Raw genomic sequence first — 15990 nt, 5'->3', positions numbered from 1 at the left:
TCTAATAGTGCCCTTCATTTTTAGTTTTATTTCATTTTGTTTTAAGTACCTTCCTTAGAGTGGGGCAAAACAGATTTTAAACTTCTAAATAAATGTAAATCGGAACCACCAATCTACCGTATATACTCGAGTATAAGCCGACTTTTTCAGCACATTTTTTGTGCTGAAAAAGCACCCCCTCGGCTTATACTCGAGTGAATACGGTAATATGAGTGGCTCTTGCTGAACAGACCCCAGAAAATGCCGCCGCTCCGCAGCCAGATATCAGCCTGTAGTCACTGCAGCCCGCCTGCCTAAACTGATCTAGTCACTGCAGCCCGCCCGCCTAAACTGGTTGCTAGATCGCCTCCCAACTGGCGTCTAGCAACCAGTGACGTAAGAGAGAGGAGAGCGGAGACTGACGTGCCAATAATAACAGCGGAATTAAAAGACCTCCTCCGCTCAGCAGAACACTAGAAGCCGCCGCTGCCCGCCCCGCCTCCACTGGTTGCTAGATCGCCTGCTTATAGAGCTAATTTACTGTTTCTCTTTGAAATAAATATTATGTGTTTTTAATGTAATTTTATTGGTATCTATTATTTCTGAAATTTACCAGTAGCTGCTGCATTTCGCATTTCCCACCCTAGGCTTATACTCGAGTCAATACTTTTTCCCAGTTTTTTGTGGTAAAATTAGGAGTCTCGGCTTATACTCGGGTCGGCTTATACTCGAGTATATACGGTATATGTCATTGTTATTTTATAAATAAAAAATTATACTTCTACTAAGCTAGCTATACTTTTTTTACCCTGGTCCAATTGCACATGACTGCATTGTTTACCTGAAATTATTTATCTGGGTTACATTCAGCTTTGTGACTTATTGAAGAATGTGCATCTTAAGTATAAATGAGGAAATTTTACTAACCTGAATATATCCCATTCTGAATAACATTTCCACAAATTGCCGTTGTTTGGATGACATAGAAGAATGATGGTATCCAATGCCCCTCTTTGCCAACATTGCTTGATTTGAACTTCTGCTCTCTCTCCGTAATCGAAAAAGTAACCTTCCCAAAGTCTAAAAAGGATTCAAAGTGAAATTAAAATCTCATTCTTTTAACTTGTTGCAATAATGACCTTCAGCTTCTCTGCATGTGGGTTTGTTACTCTATTTTTTCTTCTTCTTTTTACTTTTGGGCAGATGTACTAAAAAAGATGGTCTGTCTTTCACAAGGGGTGAGGGAGAGAAAGGGAGACATGAGGGCTGGCATCAGTCTCTTTGGTTGTATCCCCTGTGATGCTGCATCCTACCTTATAGAACATGCCAACAAGCAAAGTCTTTGACCCCTTCCCTGAAAATGACAGGCAGCAGGCTTAGAAAGGGGCAGGAACAAAGCTGATACTTCTACCTCTACCCTACCCTCATCCTGGCTTCTACCAACATTTATTTGCTTACTCCTACCATCTAAATAATGCAAGACAGAAGAAATGGCACAGACAAGAAGAATCTTTACTGATACAGAAAAAGAGTACTACCCAAGCCAATAAATCAGAAATCTGGCTGAGGAAGTGCTATGCACAGAAAGATTAACTCTCTGTACTGGCTTTTAACTCAGTGTTTTAACTCTACATTGGTTTTAACTTGCACATACGATGCCTGTGTCCTGAGCCTGTGCTGTTTTATTAGCTGCCTTGAGTTTGTGGACATTAGGCAGGGTATAAATATTTTAAACCAAACAAATAAATAAAAGGTTGCTGGAACCAATGTATGCACAGTGCAAACATGCCTTAAATTTAATCCTTTGTGGATTTACTCCAGTCTAGGCTCACTGAAGTCAATGGAGCAGGGCTGCCGAACCCCCGGTGAGGATGGGGATCCCCACCCCTAACGTTGTGCAGGGGACAGCAATCCAGGAGAATATTTTTTTAAAAGGCCTTATCTACTTACATGAAATTCTTACCATAGCTCTAGAAATCACTGGAAACTTTATGGTAAAACCAGAAATTCTAACCACACAGTTTTCAGCAATTTCCAGAGCTACCCATTATCACTTCCAGGCAGCTCCAAGAACCATCAGGAATTCTACAGTAAGACGTTCCTGTAAGTAGATGAGACCTTATTTTTCTTTTTAATTTTTCTCCTGGGACATGCCCCCCCCCCAACCCTTCAACCAGTTGCCAGGCATTGCCTGGCACTGCTGGGGAAGCCATGATGGAGTAACTGCACAGGATTGCAATGTAAGTGTTCTGGATGGAGGGCATGCTTGTCAGGAACTTATTTTCTTTTCTTTTTTTTTGCTTTCCTATGCCTTACCTACCTCTCACTGCAATAGGACACTGTTCCCTATAGCTATGTTTTCCTTCAGAAGGCTCATTGTTGCTGTAGCTGCCAACACAACACAATAATAATGTAGCTTTCAGAGGGTGGGTTTATACATATTTTGCCCTTCTCAGTCATTGTACTGGCTGTGTCTCTTGCCTGTGTGCCACAAGGGATGATCCCTCCCAGTAACTGACACGGTGATATACCATTCTAGTTTTATATTGATACTCCTTTGCCAGGAAAAAAACCTCAACAAATGTTGGGGAGGGTGGCCGCTGTGTGGACAGGGGCAGAGGAAATAACTGCTGTGTATGCTGTGCAAGGAAAACCTGAATTTTCCCACCCAAACAACAGCCATCTAGATACTGCTTTAATGTTTCTCAAAACTTCACAACAAATCTGATTTGGGAAAGATTAGAGAAAAGATGGGGGAAAGCCAGGAGGTGCACCAGAGTTGCCAAGCAGGAGACCTCTTGGCGGCAACCTGCTTTTCCTGCCACCACTCCTTTGGGTGATGAGATGGGGGGGGCCCCCGAATTAAATCAATAAAGTCATGCAGATTTTGATGTCACTTCCAAGAAAAACCCAGAAGTGACATCACATCTCTCTAGAAATTGCCAGTAAACTATCTAGTGTCTAGTGACTCCTAGAGAAATTTGATATCACTTTCCTGTTTCCCTCAGAAATGACTGTCAGGGCTTAGTGACAGATTAGGGCAAAACAAAACACAAAAAGTTTCTAGCTCTACTGGATATTAATCAAGAAATTAGTCTTACAGGGTAGGATACTTATGAGTTGAATTCAAAAAACAATAGATTTGGTTGTTGTAGCCAATGTAAGCCAAGCCCCCAAAACAAAATAACACCACAGAGGTATGATTAATAAGGTTTATTAAAACAAGTGTCCAAAAAGTGTACAATATAAGAGCAGTGCAAAGTAAAGAAAAAAATCTAAATAGCTAAAATACTCAGACAAGCTTTGTGGTCCTCTGACCATGATATTACCTGACTGAAACACAGAGTCCAGGTAACGTTTCAGAGCAGACCAAGCAAGGCCCAACCCAATCAAGAGATGTCCCAACGGTACGACAAACAGGTGGGTACAACCAAAATGTACAAATTAGAATGATGGAGAGCCAGTTTGGTGTAGTGATTAAGTGCGCGGACTCTAATCTGGGAGAACCAGGTTTGATTCCCCACTCCTCCACTTGCAGCTGCTGGATGACCTTGGGCAAGCCATAGTTCTGTCAGAGGTGTCCTTGAAAGGGCAGTTCTTGAAAGAGCTCTTTCAGCTCCACCTACCTCACAGGGTGTCTGTTGTGGGGAGGGGAAGGGAAAGGAGATTGTAAGCCACTCTGAGACACCGAGTGAAGGGTGGGGTATAAATCCAATCTCCTCTTCCTCCTCCTTCTTCCTGCACCACAGGACAAGCTGGCCAAGAGAGGATCACCTGGGACATTTGGAGTGGGGTGCCATCAATATGCAGATGACACCCAGCTCTACCTCTCATTTAAGGAGCGACCGGTAGCCAGAATCCTGGTCTTGGCCTCCTGCCTGGATGCAATGTTGGAATGACTAGGTAAGAGTTGGTTGAAGCTAAATCCATCTAATACAGAGATTATGTGGCTGGGGAAGTCCAGACCACTGGGGTGACCACCTCTACCAATCCTTGATGGGGTCGTCTTTCTACAGTTAACTCCATCAGGAATTTGTGACTATGATTTGATTTTTTACTCTCCATGGACAAACATGTCCTTTGTGACAAAGGCTGCTGTGAGACTGCACTTTTAAAAAGCTTAGAAGTGCTGTACAAACAGGTAAAGGACTGTGAAAGGTTAATTCTTCACAGAAACAGAGAGCCTTGTTAGACATGCTCCAGCAATTTGATTGGTTAGCATCAGCTGAGCAGAGGAAGTTTTGAGAGAGCTGCATGCTGAGGAGAGATTCAGTCAGATTTCTGCCTTGACTGAATTCAGTCTGATTTCAGCCCTAGCTGAAAAGAGTTGAGTACTGATAGTTTTAGAATTCAGCCCTGACTGAGAGCAGTTTAACACACACAGGAAAACTGGGGGAAGTTGGCAAGGACAAATGGATAGTTAGATGGAGACTCCCATTTGGGCTGAAGAAAGGTGATAGATCTTCTAGTGAGAGGAGAATTTCCCTACCCAGTCAAATAGGGAGTTAGCTCTGAAGAGTACAGAAATCCGTGGTCTGGTGTGGTTAGAAACTGCCTTTAGAGACCTTAAGAGTCAGTTAAAAACTCAAGATGAGTACTGGTGTTTCAAGAGAAGGGGTTTGGGTACTGGAAAGAATGTACCAGCCTTCTGGAAACCAAAAGAATCAGAGAATACTCAAAGAAAGTATACTGACGTGTTTGGGGAAAACACTGGAACAAAAGCCTCTCAACATAAAGATTTCAGTCACTGTGAAAAGCTTTAAAAACTCTCATTAGCCTAAAACATCAGAACTAAATGTCATCCCCTGATTTCACTTGACCTTTCCCCTCTGTTAAATAAATATTTTTATATTTTTGAATTTCTAAATGCCTCAAGTGCCATTTAAGTGGTTTAAATTAAAGTGCAATCCTGACCCTTCCCTCAGGTTCCCAAGCTGAGCCAACAGCCAAAATATCGTACTGTGAGAGGGTGGGATGGCCAGAGTTCTTCATCCAGAAGGAAAACACATTGCCTAGGGTGGCTCAGTCACAAAATGGAAAGAAAAACGGAGGGAAAACCTTGCCTCTGAGAGAGGTAAAACTGTGTTTTACCATCTACAACAAACCTGCCAGCTGACTCCCTCCCTGTCTTGGGAGGACTTTGCCATGGAAATTCACTCAACAGTCACCTCCTGACTAGACTATTGTAATGCTCTCTATCCAGGGCTACCTTTGAAGATGCTTTGGAAGCTGCAAGTGGTCCCGAACACAGCTGCCAGATTGCTGGCAGGAGTGTCCTGGTCAGTGCATATAACACCTAGTTTGGTGTAGTGGTTAAGTGCACAGACTCTAATCTGGGAGAACCGGGTTTGATTCCCCACTCCTCCACATGCAGCTGCTGGGGTGACCTTGGGCCAGTTACAGTTCTCTCAAAGCTGTTCTTGAAAAAGAGCAGTTTCTGTCAGAGCTCTCTCAGCCCCACCTACCTCACAGGTTCCCTTGCTCAATCTGGTGCTGTGCTAAAAGTATGCTTGTGAACATTTTCTTTTTACTAAATACTTTATAACTTTTTATGCTGGCAGTGGTTCTCTGTACCACATAGACCTTCACCATCTTGGGCACACTATTTTAAAAGCAGTGCCAGGGAAAGCAGGCAGTTGGCAAGTAACCAAGGGTGAACAAGGCAGTAAACTGTCCCCATGGTGACCACATACTGCATAGTGGGAGACACAGAAGCAAGGCCTCAGAACTTGGAAGGACAGCTGGGAGTCCTGACTCTCCCAGAGGGCAATTCTGTACAAAGGTCAGGTGGTGGTGGCTGGCTACCCAAGAGTGGAAGAAATCCCTCTCCAGATGTTGAGAAAAACCTAGGAGGGCAGGATGGAATAGGGCATGCAGGCCACAATTTGGCAGCACATTGGGATAAGGACAAACAGCGAACTTGATTGGCCAGGAATTGTGAATTTGGCACTCAAACTCACAGAGAGAGCAACTTAAGTTTGTTTGTTTTTTGGATCAACTGGAGTAGAGTCAGATCAGACTAGCTAGGATGGAATTAGTGGAGCAAGTGAGAATACTGAAGTTGCCAAAACAAGAACTGCAGGAAGAATGTCAGAGCAGGCACATTCTACCACAATATGCAAAAAGTGTGAAATCTTTGGGCCAGTTTTTGAAAACTTCCATCCTAGGCCTGTGGTGTTGAGAATGATGGTGAGTGGGTATTGGGGCAATGAAAAAGAGCAGTGGTGATAGTAAATCTCATTGGAAATCTCCTTGTTTGATATTAAATGTTCCAGTTTCTTCTCCGTTCACTATCAGCCTGGTGTTCCATTTACTCATGGTATTTTTGATAAATGCCTATCATTTATAATATTTTCAGGATCCATATATGAGGAAGTGAATCAAATGCTTTTTTTCAGGATTAATATTGTTGTTGTTGTTGTTGTTGTTAGTACTATTATTATTTTTTAGAAGATTGTTTTCTATGGGTATTCTGGTTTTACTTTCCTTTCAGTTTGCCAGGATTTTATTGAAGTTAACTTGTTTATTAAATTAATTCTATATTATATATTTATTAATATCATTTTATTCAAATTATTAATTTAAAATTGCTAAATTGAAGTTTTTAAATTTTAGCCGTTGCTGTTCTTATTTGTTGGAGGCGCTATTAACTGAAGGGTTGTGTCTTATATTGCTTTTATTTTTGTACACTGTATCAAGAAATCATTGAGGTGGCATATAAATAATAAGGAGGTTGTGTGTGTTTTTACATGCAAGAGCATATATGCATCATTTAAAAGTACAGAAGATGAATCTTGATTTAATCAAACATCACATTAATATTTTTTTTTGCAGTTTATGAGTGTGTATTGACAAAATAAAGAGGGAGAAAATGGAAATATACTGAAGGAATTATAGCTTTGACACATTACACATTATTTCCAAAAATTGTTTTAGAAATTGTCCTGGGGTGGTTTAACACTAGACATTTAGTTTGCAATCACCATTATTTGTTCATTCAGTTAACAGAAAATCCATAAGCAATAAAGTAAATATAAGCAGTGTCTTTTGCTGAACACAAAGTAAAAAATAGTAGTGTAGCAAAATAAATCAGAAGTCCAGTGGCATGTCAAAGATTAACAACATTTGTTTCAGCATAAGATTTCATGAATCAGAGCTAAATTCTTCAGATGCTAGTAAGAGGAATTCACATTCCACATTATTTTTATATGGGAAATTACAGAAGGGGAGAGGGAAGGGAGGAGCTGGGGGCTGAGAGAGGCTTGGTGTGCAACCCTTCTTAAATCTTTCAGGTGTGATTCTCTGGAATGGATTAGGGTACTACAGGTAATGAGTGATGAGAAAAGTCAGAGGCTCCAGCCTGTCTCTCATGGGGTACAGGTAAACAAAAGTGTAATTAACTAGGATAAACAACTAAATGAAGAAGCAGTCAGAAGCATAAGAAAATTAACTGGTATTGGGTTCAATATGATACAACATGGTAAGAAGATCCAATTAAGGTTTCTAAAAAATCAATCTTGTTGAGCCATAGAAATTATAGTGAGTAGGAAAATCCAAGCCAGAATGAGAGGTAGTGTTTAATTTCTTGATGAGCTCACTCAGCACTTTTGAGTTGCGTGTTCCCTTTGAAGATTTTTTTTTGGGGGGGGGCACAACAGTGACTTTCACTGTCCTTCATTGGGGGACTTCTGAGTAGACAAATCGTACGCCTGTGGGGATGGAGTTTTATGGGGAACAGCAAAATATTAAGTGTCATGTAGCAGCAGTGTTTCAATTCTGTTTCTAGCTGAAGGTGGAAAAGGTATCTTTCAGTAGCCCAAAAAGTTCATAGTATGGAACCAAAATGGAATTAAAGATTGCCAGTACAGTATGAAATTCCCAGAACAATAAGAAAGAAAATATGAGAAATCTAATCCCTGTTAGAGTAATTGAGATTACACAAATGGATTATAGAAACAGCTTGATCCTCATTATAATAACAAAGAGCCTTGAAGGTCCCCCAGTGTGGTTACTTACACACTAGGATCATCCATCTGAAAGCTGGGGAAATATTGGCATGAGCTATAACTCCTCACATGTTACTCTGAGGTTTCTTCATTACTACCACAGCATGGGAAAGAGCCATACTAAAGTAAAAAGTTACTTTAGGAAAGAACCCAAAGATATAAACACAAAACATTAACAGTGGTTTATTTACCTTTTCATCCATAGCTCTTTGGTTTGCATAGCTGCAGTCTGGAGGGACTTTGGTTAATTTTGAAAGCCTTTTCTTCAAGGCAGTATATTCAGTAAGAGTAGCAATAACATTTTCCACTTTAGATATTGTCTGCTTTTTTGGGTCACTACAGAAAACATACATTTCATTATATTTATTTATTTAAAATATTTTAATATTCTGCTTATGTACTCTAGCTCTGTGGATTGCATAAGTACCAAAACATAAATTAGAACATAAGTTTGTCATGCACAACCTTTTAATTGTTATTGAATTCTTCATTATTAGTTTATTTTGCCTTTTTAATAGTTTTAAATATGAATACAGTTATGCATTTACACATACCTTAAATCTCTATATTTGCCACTTATGGTGTCATATTCATGGTATTGTACTAAGTATGAAAATATGTTAGGGTTAAACAGACTACTGAAGTAAATTCAATTCAGTGAATAGAAATGACAAGATAGATGTGAAATGGGCCTTGTGTGTATACAGGTACACATATATTTCCTCCATCTGTTTTATCCTCCCCTCTTCTCTCTCCTGCTCTCTCATCCTCTGCCTCTTCTTCCCTGTCCCTTCTTTCCTTAGCTTTTCTTTGTACCATTATGTCTCAGCCTTTTCTCACTTCTTTCTTATCCATGCTATCATTCCAAAGGTCCATCTCTGTCTTTTTCTCCCTTCCCCCACATACTCTGTATCTTTGTTTCTTTCCTGCTTCTCTTTCTCTCACAGACATCCCTACATCTCCCCATCAGTGTAGGTATGGTAGTCTTAGGTTTGGATATTTTCAGGTCCAGAGGCATGGCAATAGAGTACATGTACTAACCTCATGCATTTAATGGCAGGAAAGTGACTAATTGGTAAACCTAATGGATTCAACCCTCCTTACAGAAGTGTGTCTTGGCTTGCCTCTGGAATTGTGCAAGATTATCAGAATTAAGGACTCCCATTGTATATGTGTGTGTAAAAGAGAAAGAAAGAATTCAAGGCTTCACTTTTTACCATAGACCACCCAACTCAGCTTAGAGGGAACACTGCTCCCATTGTATATGTGTGTGTAATAGAGAAAGAAAGAATTCAAAGCTTCACTTTTTACCATAGACCATAAACCATAACTTAGGATGCCATCTGTAGAAATATATACTCCTCAGAGGTTAAGAAACAACAAAACAGAAATGAGGCTCTGCCAACCCCAGGGAAATATCTCATAAAGCCTGGTCAAAACACCAAGCAAGGTTGTTGCTGGATTCCCAACCCCTGGGTCCCAGCAACCTGCAGAACAGAAGTTACAACGCCCAGTTCAGGCACTGGGTTGTTAGTCATTATTGTGCTGGTGGAAGATCTAATAGCCCTTTGTAAAGGCTACTTTGCTATCTGACAAATGATGTAATCTGGAAAACCCAGGTTCAAATTTCTGCTCTGCAGGATGATCTGGGGCCAATCACATACTCTCAGCCTAACCTATCTCACAGGGTTATTGTGAGGATAAAATGGTAGAGATGATAATGAGGTTAAGCTACTTTGGGTCCCCATTGAGGAGAAAAGTTGGAGATAAATAAAGTAAATAAACAAGCATGGACAGACAGGACAATTCTTTTATTACTATAGATTCATAGTAACAGCAAGCCAAGTGATTTGTTCATTTTGTTATGATATTTGATTTGGATCAGGGTCATGCGGGGGAGGGGGAGATGAAATCTCTGTCCAGGGACCTATGGTGGCTCTCGGCATTTGGATTTTCTCAAACCGAAACAATGCACATAATGTCCTGTTTCATTTCAGTTTAGGAATACCCAAAACTCTTCTGAAATTTCAGGATTAATGAAACTTTGTCTTTCAAAATTTGGGGAGTGTTTTGGGTTGTTTAGACTTACCAACTGGTGGAAAAAGGAGAACAGGCAGCCGGAGTCCCATGGTGGCAGCCAGTCTGGCAGCAGGCTCTTGCCCTCCTTTGCAGTTAACACACGCAATCAGGGACAAAGACAGAAAGCTCCTCATCTGAGCCACTGTGCTGCTACTTCTGCAGCCCTTTAAATTTCCACTGTTGTAAATGGGTGGTAAACCTGGCCTACCACTGAAAATAGATCTTCCAACAAAAATAGTGCCAGTAGACTTGGCATTCAAATGGAGGTCAGCTCAACCAGTACCTGAGATTCCCCAACCTGATAAAATTACCCAAAACGGACACCTGAAATTGTATGAATGTCCCCAAAATTCCGCAATAATGTCAATCATGCCATTTCTAAAATACCAAAATGAAATGTAAACATTTTTAAGTGCCACCCATATGTACCCTGTGGGCACCTGATTAGCGATTAAGGCATGCCGGTCCTAGTCTTCCACCCGTATCCCAGACTCTGTAAATATCTGGATATTGATCAGTAACTCTAAATCAACAGGACATAGCTCTAACGCTAACAACCTTTGCACAGCCACAGTACCTATGGGCATGTTGTAGAAGGTAGTTTGTTAATCAATGTTCCAATGTAATTCTTAAAGCAAATCCCCCGAAAGTTATTGTTCTCCTCTGGTTTTCTGAATGTGAACCCTGAACCCCAGCTATGTGAACTCTCAACCCCAGCACACGGATGGAGGGGAGGGGGGAAGCAGAATGGGCATATAATAAACTGCTGCTGCCTTGAGAGGCAGACTGATTTCTCTACCCTCAAGAGAGTTGTCTCGCGTGATTCTTCAGTACCCATTGCCATAATTATAGTTAGAGCAAAAACTGGCAGTTGTGCACCTTCATATCGCATATGGGGGTGGGAAGTGAGCAGGAGTTAAATTCTATAGCAACAGAAAAGGCTTAAATTAATCTTCCTTACATTATGCAGAAAAAAGAAGCAAAAGAGAGGCAGTGAAGACTGTAAGCAATTCATATCCTAAATTTTAGGCTTCATATGTGTATCAGAGGATGTAGTTTACAAAACAATGAAGCCACTACTCAATAGGTAGTAATTGTCTTTATGTGCAGTTTCATTTAATGCCTTTCCTCTAGTAAAATAATACTTACAGAGACATAATTATCTGTATCTTTTTCTTCATCTTACTTCGCTTATTTCTTAAACTTTCAATTTCTTTTTTAATTTTCGGATTCTGCTCACTGCTTTGTTTATTCTTTTTTTGCAAGTTGCAGAATACATTCCAAGCAGCTTGTTCTACTGTATGAATGTTAAACCTGAAAAGAAATAAAGTAAACATCCTATAACACAGATGGGTATTTAACAGTGCAATCCTAAGGGGGGGGAGTACTCAGGGAGTCAACTGACCTTTGCATCGGTGTATGTCCAAGATACACCAGTGTAAGGGCCAGTTATGATGGCACAGGCCCCCAGCACTGCGCCATCGCTCTCAGACACTGGTGGAGGCCCACAGAGGCCACCTGTTGGCACAATCAAGGTATGGGCCCCTGTGCCAGTGTGGTTGTAGGCAGTTTTGGGGGCATGACCAGAGTTAGTTGGCTCCCTGAGCCCTTTCAGCCTGGGAATGCCCCCTGCCATAGACAGAAAGTTACGCCAACAACAAACATGGCTTGGCCCATAGACACCAATTGAACTGAAAACTCAAGTTGTCCCCCCACTGCTGCAACCTTGCCAGTATGGCACGGAGGAGTTCAGGATGCCAACTACAGGCTCGGCCAATCACCTCCCTCACTGGTGTGGCCAAGCCTCCCCTTCCCAGCACCCAATCACACACCCCACCCTACAAAAACTTCAGCCTCATCTTACAACTCAGTAGTTAGGGTGCACAGCATGGGACACCATCTCAGAGCTCTCTGCCATGCAGACTTAGAGCAAGCAGCAAGATGCTTTGATGGTGGGAAAAGCACTTAGCATTAACACCCAAGGAAGACAGCAAAGTCCATACTCTGTGGCTGACCTCTCCCATTTCAGAACCCTAACAGGTACCCCACCTTTCGAGGCTCAACCCAAAGCGGCAACCACACACTGACAAGTAAGCAAGGGCAAAGATCCCAAACCTGCTCCCCCATTCCCTTTACTTGAGGCTGAGTGCAGTGACATCACCTCCTACACTCAATCCCAGCACTGAGTTTGTGCAGAGGCAGCAAAAGCCATGTCCACACAGCACCATGGACCCTGACATACCATGGGAAGAGATACCAGGAAAGTTTCCCTGCAAATCTTGGGGGGAGGGGATGCTGTCATTTGCCTGTTTCCCACCCTCAGCAGAGGTCAGGGCATGTCTGTGGTTTGGGAGGGGGTCTGGCAGCTGCTCCATTATATGTGGTGAACCAGCTTGCCACGTGACCCTTTAACTCGTTTCCTTGCAGAATCAGAGTCTCAAGCAGCAGCTGCAGGTGCTGCTGTGGATGTATTGCCAGCATGTACCTCAGGTGAGGTTATTAGTGAAGTCCCCCCCATGGGGCTGCATTTGCAGACCCTGACAGGACAACACGTCCATGGCTGAGCCTGGCATGGCACTTGCCATGGCTGGATGTATCTCTGTTTTACTTTCCTGCAGGTGAAGATTCAACAGAGAGCCTTGGGTGTGGCAAATCCTGCCTCCCCCCTGCTCAGTCTACTGTTCCCCTCAGTCTACTGAGCCCCCCTCTTGAAGTGGGGTGTAGCAGCCAGCCCTTCCAAGTTCTGCCTGCAGTGCCATCCCACCTAGACGCATGCCATGCTGGGGATCCTCAGTCCTCTTCTCTATGGCCCCAGGGAGGTACTGAATGGAGTCTTCACACCTCACTATGGTTTGCAGTTCAATAAAATCTGTGTTGTGCCACAACTGTGTCTCTGTCTATTTGGTTTTGTCTATATGACAGGAGGGGTAGGGTTAGGAGCTCCACACCCCTCCCTGCCCCACTCCCTCCCTCTGTGACTCCCCCTGAGGGCTGCCCAATGACACGTCTTTGAGGGAGGTCTCTCAGGTGCTTTGGGTGTCTGTGGATGGTCCTGCAGGTGCCACTGGTCATAGTCCTCTGCTAAACATAGCAGGGGCCCAGCAGTACCTCCAAAGCTGACTGAGCAGCAGGTTCCCTCCCTCACCTCACTGCTGTGCAAAGGGAGGAGGGGCCAGAGGGGGTCCTGTTGAATGAGCCAGGTTGGTGCACTGGTTAGAGTCTGAGACTAGATCAGAGGGGACCCAGATTGCAATCCTCACTTGTACCATGGACGCTTATTGGGTAGCCTTAGGCCAGTTGCACACGCTCAGCCTAACCAACCTCACAGGGTTGTTGGGAGCATAAAACAGAGGAGAGGGGAATGATGGAAGCCACTTGTGGTCTCCATGTGTCAGAGTCTAGGTGCAAGCCAATTCAGAGTCCAAAGTGAATGTAAAGATTCAGTCCAGAAGGTCAGTTAACAGAGAGCAGAGTCCAGTTCAGAGCATGGTCCAGAAAGCAAGGTCTAGCAGTCCAAGGTCATATACAAGAGCAAGCAGGTACAATATCCAAGTCCAAAGTCAGTCCAGATGTCACAGGAGTGGCACAGAGTCCACTGGGTGGTGACTTGTTCCTTCCACCCTGAGCAGTCTCCCTTGATTGGCTTTTATAGGCATCTGTTGCAAGGTCTTACTTGCAGCCAACTATTTGGGAGTATCCCTGCAGCTACTCATAATCAGCAAGCAGCTGGGATCAGGCCATGAGACGTGTGTTTTGTCTTCTCTCCTGGTGCTCCATTCTAAATTCCATATATCTCCCCCCATGACCTGGCGATAGTGATCCATGCAATGGTCTCTTCCAGGTTAGATTATTGTAACTCACTCTACGTGGGCCTGCCCTTGAGTCTGACCCGGAAGCTTCAGCAGATACAAAATGCAATGGTGCTCCTGCTGACTGGGATGTGTGAGCAGATGCACATTCGGCCAGTGGTGTGCTAACTGCGGTTGCCCATTGAGTACCAGATCAGATTCAAGGTGATGGTACTAACCTTTAAGGCCCTATGCAGCCAGGGACCAAGATACCTATGGGACCATCTTTCTCCGTATGTGCCCTGAAGAGCCTTGTACTCTTCTGAGCAGCACTGCTTGGTAGTCCCCAGCCCAAAGGACATCTGCCTTGCCTTGACCAGGGCTTCTTGCCTGGTGGAGCCCCCCCCCCCCCCCCGGCTGAGATTAGGGCCTTGAGGAATTTATTACAATTCCACATGGCCTGCAAAATGGAGCTGTTCCACCAGGCTTTTGGGTGAGGTGGCAGATCTCCACAGGTCACTGGCCTTCCCTGCTTCGTCTGCTCAATCTGCCTCAATTGTATTGCCTATACCAACTTGGCACCAGAGAAATATGCCGCCCTGGCATTGTTCCAGCATGTATTGCAGTCAGATATTATTAAACTGCCAGCAGGTATTAACTTAAGTGCTAAAAAGGTGTGGGTGACACTGTAGGGCTGGTAATAACCACCTGGGTTTCATCTGTTGGAACAGGACTGGAAGATGCTAGTGGCTCTGCATCAGCTGTCAGCTATGAACTCTCACAAGCCTGCAGTTCATCTTCTTGCTTGCCCTCTGACAAGCCTGTGATTCATCTTCTGCAGCTTCAGAGCTGGCTACACAGGACTCCTCTTCCCCTGAGGAGTCCTCTCTTCTGGGAAGTCCTTCTCTCCTGACTGACCCACGACAACATGGGGGAGAAAGTTGGGAACTGAATAGAGTGAATGAATGAAGGTCTTACCTGTGTGTCCACCATATGCATTTATGGATGTCTGTTGCTTCCTGGTGGATGCGCTTTCCAGCAGCCCAGCTACGTAGCTGAAGGCACTCTTGAACTATATCTTTTACCATATGATAGAAAGTCAGATATTGGGAAAGGTGTGCTCATATCTTCTCTCATTCCTTTCTCTTCTCCAAGCTAAATGTACCCTGTTCAGTCAATTTTTTTCTTGTAGGAATGTTTTCCAGTCCCCCCTCCCATCACTTTTGTTGCTCTCCTCTCAACCCATTCTAGTTTGTCTACATATTTCTTAAAGTGCTGCACCCAGCGTGAGACATAACTTTCCAGATGACATCTGACTAGCACGGAGCAGAGTGGGACTAAAAGAGAAATCACTGAGTCATTCTAATAAAATACATCTTCCTTTAATTTACTTACATGAAAAATATGGCAGGCAATTTGTCCATTGCATTCAGTTTGTCTACCAAGAGTGGAAATCTCATGTACTTCTCATGTTCCGAAGAATCAGTAGGAGACGGTTTAAGGGATTCCAGAACATGGTTCAGCTAGATGAATAAATCTTTGTCATGTTACCATTTTATGTTTCACTATGTTCCAAGAAAATTCCACATTTCTTGTTTAAGGTTATTCATACTACTTCATGTTAGGATCCAGTAAATGTTATGATATGCAGACGTAATATGACTGAACATAAAAGCATCAAGCTACAGCAATGCAGTCTTGGCTCCACTTTATTTGGAACGAGGAATAAGGCCCGTTCTGGAAATAATACAACGAGCTCTAGAAAGAGGCTCTGGGAGAGTGCCAAGGCCTTGGACACTCACCGTCAATGTGCTGTGGTGACCTCAGCAGGGTATAATGACACAGAGTCCACCATTTTCTCCAGAGGAACTGATCTCTGCTACCTGAATAGCAATTGTAATTTTCAGAGATCTCCAGCCCTCACCTGGAGATTGGCAACAATTGTTAGCCAGAAAGAAATGGCTGGTTTGGAGAGTGGAGTCTATGGCATTGTACCTGTCTGAGGTCCCACCCTTCCTCGAACTTCACCCTCTCCAGGCTTCACCCCTCAAATCTCCATGAATTTCTCAACATGGAGTTGGCAACCCTATCTCCTTCCCAGCCAAGCATCAACCTGCCATTATCTGCCCCTCTAGTTT

General features: G+C 43.2%; 1 protein-coding gene across 1 annotated transcript in view; it reads right to left on the bottom strand.

The window, feature by feature from the left end:
• Nucleotides 1-15990, bottom strand: part of LOC107114667 (probable ATP-dependent RNA helicase DDX60) — a 109320-nt gene that overhangs the window by 16054 nt on the left and 77276 nt on the right. Inside the window, 4 exon segments of the mRNA XM_015416234.1 lie at nt 907-1059; nt 8177-8321; nt 11214-11378; nt 15248-15375. Coding sequence (XP_015271720.1) covers nt 907-1059; nt 8177-8321; nt 11214-11378; nt 15248-15375 — 591 coding nt within the window.

Source organism: Gekko japonicus, unplaced genomic scaffold (genome assembly GCF_001447785.1).
Source record: "Gekko japonicus isolate JY-2015 unplaced genomic scaffold, Gekko_japonicus_V1.1 scaffold593, whole genome shotgun sequence".
Taxonomy (NCBI): Eukaryota; Metazoa; Chordata; class Lepidosauria; order Squamata; family Gekkonidae; genus Gekko; species Gekko japonicus.
Note: the sequence above shows the minus strand (reverse complement) of the source record. Positions and strands in the feature narration are given on the sequence as shown.